The sequence below is a fragment of the Silurus aristotelis genome (assembly GCF_946808225.1).
Source record: "Silurus aristotelis genome assembly, chromosome: 7".
In the NCBI taxonomy this organism is placed as follows: Eukaryota; Metazoa; Chordata; class Actinopteri; order Siluriformes; family Siluridae; genus Silurus; species Silurus aristotelis.
The window spans coordinates 6,436,799-6,442,435 of NC_139580.1; the positions used below are offsets into that span (position 1 = coordinate 6,436,799).

Genomic DNA, 5,637 nt, shown 5'->3' on the forward strand with positions numbered 1-5,637 from the left:
TTGATTGCAGCCTTGAAACACTCACATCCCAGAACACAGAAGTACAATTGTCTGAACTGAACCGGAGCTGAACCTCCAATTCTTTTTGTGCTATAAAATAAAACTCAAAATTTCAATGAGTGGAAACTGCATTTGTTTTCCAGCATACTCCCCTGCTACTTTTATACACTTTACAAACGCCTGGAAAGATTCAGCATAGAAACATTTGTCAGTATGCCTGAACCATCCTAAGACAACCTGCTTCACTTTAAAGTCACTGACGGACGTACAGCCATCTTTTAAAACGTTTGCACCATTCAAATGTCTTTCTGCTGCTGAGTGGCTCATCACCGTGTTGTGTTTGAAGTCTTCTGTATATATCTGCCTTCATTTACAAAAAATTTTATCACCACACACTGTTCTATGCAACCACTAACACTGTCGTGTGTCATCTTGTTTAGTGGTCTCTGGACTGACATTTGCGCCACCTATCAGTAATAGGACGCATAGCACTTACTACTGCGTGAAGTACCGCCATGCTTTGACTTCAATGCCCCTTGTATATATTTCCCCTATCAGTCTACACACCGTACCCCATAGTAATGATGCAAAAATACAGATTAGACATAAGTTTGGAAATTTATTTAAAAAATAGTTCAAAATCAATGAAATAATACATTAAAAAGTATTCAGACTCTTTGATATGACACTTGAATTTTAGCGCAGGTGAATTAAGGATGTGCACCTGTGCTATTGACAGAATTAGGAAATCGCTCTAGATAAAGTTTAAAAAGCAGACTGCAGCAAAAACCAAGCCATGAAGTCAACAGAACTGCCTGCAGAAAGACATAAACGTGTCACAACACAGACCGGGGAAACAAAACAAAAATTCTCCTCAACCGAAGATCCAAGAGTTTAACATCAAAAGCACACATGGGAATCTTTACTGGATTAGAAAGAAAAAAAAAAGACATAGAGGTAATAACGTTGCATGAGGCAGATAGTTTGACAAATTATTATTATAAAAAAAATAATAATAATAAAAAAAAAAATAAAAAAAAATATATATATATGTATATGTACAGACACTAACTAATACATTACTAACACATTATGAAGCAATGCGTACATCAGCAGTTTAAAAAGTGGGATTTTGTGAAGTGCAAAGATCTCTAGAAAACAACAGGCAATGGGAATTGCTAAAAATTGGGAAAATAAAAAACATAAATAATAAAAAAAGAGTCATGAAACACAGAGTTGTAAATTAAAAAACACAAAAAAAATAAAATCAGTGCCTATTCTTTAATTCATATCCATGATGTTTTATCTTCGCCCCTCAGGGTAAAGTACAGAAGCTTTAAAGAACGAAGTGGATCAAATATGATTTGAGACTTTGTTGTTGCACAGATTGACTTTTATTTGGATATTGTGGATTCTGTTCCTGATTTTCTGCGACAGGTTCTTCATACCGGCCTTCTGGAGCTGATCTGGAAGTTTGTGGACTTGTTCCTCTGAAGCACTGCTGAACCACAGGTGCAGGCGGTGAATAAAGGTGTCCTTATCTGGGATGGAGTGTAATTCTTGCTCGTTGTCGAAAATCTCTAAGCCATTAACGAACTGTTGTAGCTTTAGGTTGTTGTGCCTCTTGAAGATTTCTAGAAAGCACTGGTAGGTGAGGTTTACCCAACCTAAAAACAGAAATAGAACAAAAAACAGCTTATAATAGCGCTTACATCTAATTACCTTAGCTGATTTATTATTCAAGACAAGAATTAATAATTTATCCTCAGACCTATTTTCGAAACCCTGCTGTCAGCATCTGTTCTATTATTCATTATGAAGCCGAGACCAAACATTCAGACAAGGTCATAGTGGTTGTAACTGTTCACGAGGGTTTTTATGACTTCAATGCTGAAGAATTCCAAGGGCAAAGAACAGGTTTATATTTATCCCATTCACACAGACTTGTGAATGCCAAGTTTCAGTCTTCTTCATGCTCTAAAACGCTCTAATAACGCTCTAATAACACTCTGTTTCTCATATACAGCGTGCAAAGTCTGCATTCCAGCTGCGAATCGAAAGCCAAACCTGGAATCTCTTCACCTCTTCCCCCCTTTCTGCAATCCCCAGCCAACATGTTAAATCATGCTTAAATAATTTGCATGCTTCAACCATTACGCCTTTCAAACTGATACCTCTTAAGATCCGGTTGGTTTTGCTCACATTTTCACTTCTGTCAGCAAACCGGTTGCATGTAGCTTTTGTTCATTTCCTGATCGACAAGACCTTTCTAATAATATGACTTGTTGAACAGAAATAGGCGTTTTCCCTCTCCTCCTTCTACTTAAAAAAAAAAAAAAAAAAAAAAAACACACACAATGATTTCCAATGCAGCACTGCAGCATACCTTGATGTATGATGTTTTTGCAGGTAACACACACGTTGTCCAAACAGTTGCTGCCATGTATCTGGATCTTCTCTTCTGACTTGCACACTGTGTTTTGGATGCACCGGGTGTTTCCAGGCTCACCTGCTGCGTGGTAGCCGTTCTTGCAAACTTCACACACTGTGTCTTTTTGTGGAGTTCCTGTTCAGTAATAATAATAATAATAATAATAATGCTTAATAAGAATAAAGAACACTTTTCTTTTCACAAGGCACTTCTTTAACATACATACTATAGGAAAGCATTTTATTTGGTAATTTTTCTATAAAATCATTCAGCTTTACTAGATAATAATATGTATTTGGCATGACCTATGAGATTAGATCAGTATGTACAGTCAGTGCGACATGTTTGCAGACTCGAAATAAGGTTTTATTGTCGGGTCACGTGTAATAGATAGGCATCAGAGATGAGAATGAATGAGCACTATTGATTGAAGTCCATAAGCTGCATGAGCAACAGGATCCTCAGAGCCTCAGAAGTGATTCTTCAAAATTGGTACATTTCATGCGTCCGTAAGCAAAAAAAAACACACATTCTGAATAACTTTTGAACAGAATTACCTTTCTCTTTGACTCCGAAGCCGTGTGGGCACACCGTATGCGGCCGGCAGACGCCTGAGTACGAGTAAAAACCTTCTTTGCAAGCACACACACGGTTAGTGGAACTGGTGCACTCCTGCGTCACAACCTGATCTTGGGAACACCAGTCGCAGGGGAGACAGTCGTAGATGTAGTTCCAGTGCTCGGTGTAGAAGCCTTCGTTGCATCGTCGGCACTCGGTAGGCTGCGTTTCAGTGCAATGCTTCCGCATGTAGGAACCTGGAGGGCAGCGATTGCACAAGATTCTCCGACCGTAGGGAAGCTCGCGCTCGTACTTGGTCTCGCTAATGGCGTGGATTAATGATGCTGTGATGCTGAATAGCAGCGCAGCTGTTTTGATAAACTGCAGAAACAAGCACACACATGTACAACACTATGAGGATCTTTGTTTGGCAGAATGAATAGACAAGTCAGTGTAACTATGGCAACCAAACATTTTTTTTCCTGTCCACCAAAACTGCAGCACACTCCAGGGTTTCCCCAATGTTTCTCAGGACAGACAGACAGACAGACAGACAGACAGACAGACAGACAGACAGACAGACAGACAGACAGACAGACAGACAGATAGATAGATAGATAGATAGATAGATAGATAGATAGAACTTTATTGTCACTGCATTATTGTATTGCATTAGAGCATTAAGTTGGACTCATATCCATATCCTTATTTTATTAGTAAAGATTTATCGGTCAATAAAATGATCTCTGTTCTTGCCACGTCTCGTCAAAGGGTCATTCCAGTACCACACAGGAAACCAAATCAAACCAGAATCTGTGTGCACTTCAGTAAGATCCTGAATCTACAGATCACTGTTCTTCTGTTAGTTAATATTTTAGGTCCGTTTTTCTATTTTTCTAGCACCAGCATACCAGGAGAAATTCATTGCATATGCAACCCATTAAAAACTTGTTAATAAAGCTTTTTCCCTGGATAAAAAATATCAGGTTCCTCAAAAGACCCTGATGACCAACAATCCATACAGCAGTATATATAACAATGCCAAAAAGTGCTAAACTCTACTTTTGTCAGTCATGTTGTACTATAATTGCACGTGCTGTATAGTTTTAAGAAAAACCTTGCTGAATACATTGTGCTCTTTATTTTGTAACATCATACCTGTGCCAAGGTGCCAGTCGGAGCGTTTCATCCTGTTTAAGACCAATCACCCCTTTCTTTATCTCTCTCTCTCTCTCTCTCTCTCTCTCTCTCTCTCTCTCTCTCTCTCACTATCTCTCTCCTTCCATCACAGGTTCAGTTCTTCGACTTCATGGCGCAAAACGGCCGCGTTAAACACGCGCAAAACCCGAGCGAAGCCTCCGCGCTCTTAACGTGCGTTCTGTACAGTGCTCGCGGACGCACATGCGCGCAAACACACACACACACACACACACACACACACACACACACACACACACACACACTTACCTCGTGGATTGCCATCTGTGTGTCTGAATGCGCTTTCGCCTCTATTTCTCTCTCTCTCTCTCTCTTTCTCTCTCTCTCTCTCTCTCTCCCTCTTTCTCTCTCTCTTCGGTACTGGTGTCATGAAGGAGGATCTCGGTCCGCTTTTTAAACGCTCGTGGATGCGTCACCCGGTCACTTCCAGGAAAAAAAAAAAAAAAAAAAACCCAACACATTATTGTAAACACAAACAAGTGAATGAACATACACATTTCCGAAATGCCTGAGCGACAAAAAAAAATCTGTTCAGTTTTTTTTTTTTTTTTTTAAAGCAATTTAACTTCTGTTCCTCACCATCACCATCACCACCATCACCATCACCACCATAACCACCTCCAGATTAATTCAATATGACAAAGCTGACATGTTCATGATTTTCTATATTCTATATTTTCTATATTCAGAAACACAAAATATATTTCTTTTATATTCGAAAATACAAATGTAAAAAAAAGCAACAATAACAAACAACTGAATTTATTATATATATATATATATATTTACATTACAGAAAAAGAAAAAAAAAAATTACCAACAGCTGAAATCAATAACATTCATTACAATAGAAAGACCTGAGAGATATTAGAAACATGAAGATCCTAAAGTTGATGTTTTGAAAAAAAAAAAGGAAAAATGGGCAAGTGTAAGAATCTAAGGTACTTTGGCAACAGCTAAATTGTGATATTAAGATGATTTGCTCCCTACATCCACCCTGATCACACTATTCTTATTACGTTAACTTATATAACTTATTAAGAATTCTTATAAAGAAATATTTTTATTCATTTTTATTACCATATTATCAGTGTAAAGCTGCTTTGAGACAATGTTCATTATTAAAAGCGAAATACAAATAAAAATTCCTAAATTATTATATAAAAATGAGGATACTTAATAATCCATATATTTTTCTCCACTTTCTTTCTTTCTTTCTTTCTTTCTTTCTTTCTTTCTTTCTTTCTTTCTTTCTTTCTTTCTTTCTTTCTTTCTTTCTTTCTTTCAGATCTTCATGGGGCAGGATTTGTGCATATGGGTGTATGATCATGCTGGAACAGGTCTCCTAGTCTCCTTGGGTCTCCTAGTTCAAGTGAAGGCAAAATTTCATGCAATTGTGTGCCTTCAGCTTTACCAGTTTGGGAAAGAAC

General features: G+C 37.9%; 1 protein-coding gene across 2 annotated transcripts; it reads right to left on the minus strand.

Annotated features, from left to right (window-relative positions):
* Window positions 1–606: 606 nt before the first annotated feature.
* tnfrsf11b (tumor necrosis factor receptor superfamily, member 11b) lies at window positions 607–4,632 on the minus strand. Of its 2 annotated transcripts, none has more exons than XM_083547178.1 (4): window positions 4,457–4,632; window positions 2,989–3,370; window positions 2,387–2,566; window positions 607–1,667 (listed from the first exon to the last, which is right to left on the minus strand). In XM_083547178.1, exons 1-4 carry the CDS (start codon window positions 4,469–4,471, stop codon window positions 1,354–1,356), a joined length of 891 nt encoding a protein of 296 aa, XP_083403304.1. In that variant the 5' UTR covers window positions 4,472–4,632; the 3' UTR covers window positions 607–1,353. The 2 variants fall into 2 exon arrangements, with proteins under 2 accessions (XP_083403304.1, XP_083403305.1); XM_083547179.1 differs by lacking the exon at window positions 4,457–4,632 and adding an exon at window positions 4,148–4,392.
* Between the last annotated feature and the right edge of the window lie 1,005 nt (window positions 4,633–5,637).

Coding starts and splice junctions, on each gene's coding strand:
- tnfrsf11b (XM_083547178.1), bottom strand. Junction 2,567..2,988: donor CTTCGGAGTCAAAGAGAAAG/GTAATTCTGTTC, acceptor ATTACTGAACAG/GAACTCCACAAAAAGACACA. Junction 1,668..2,386: donor CAAAAACATCATACATCAAG/GTATGCTGCAGT, acceptor TTCTGTTTTTAG/GTTGGGTAAACCTCACCTAC.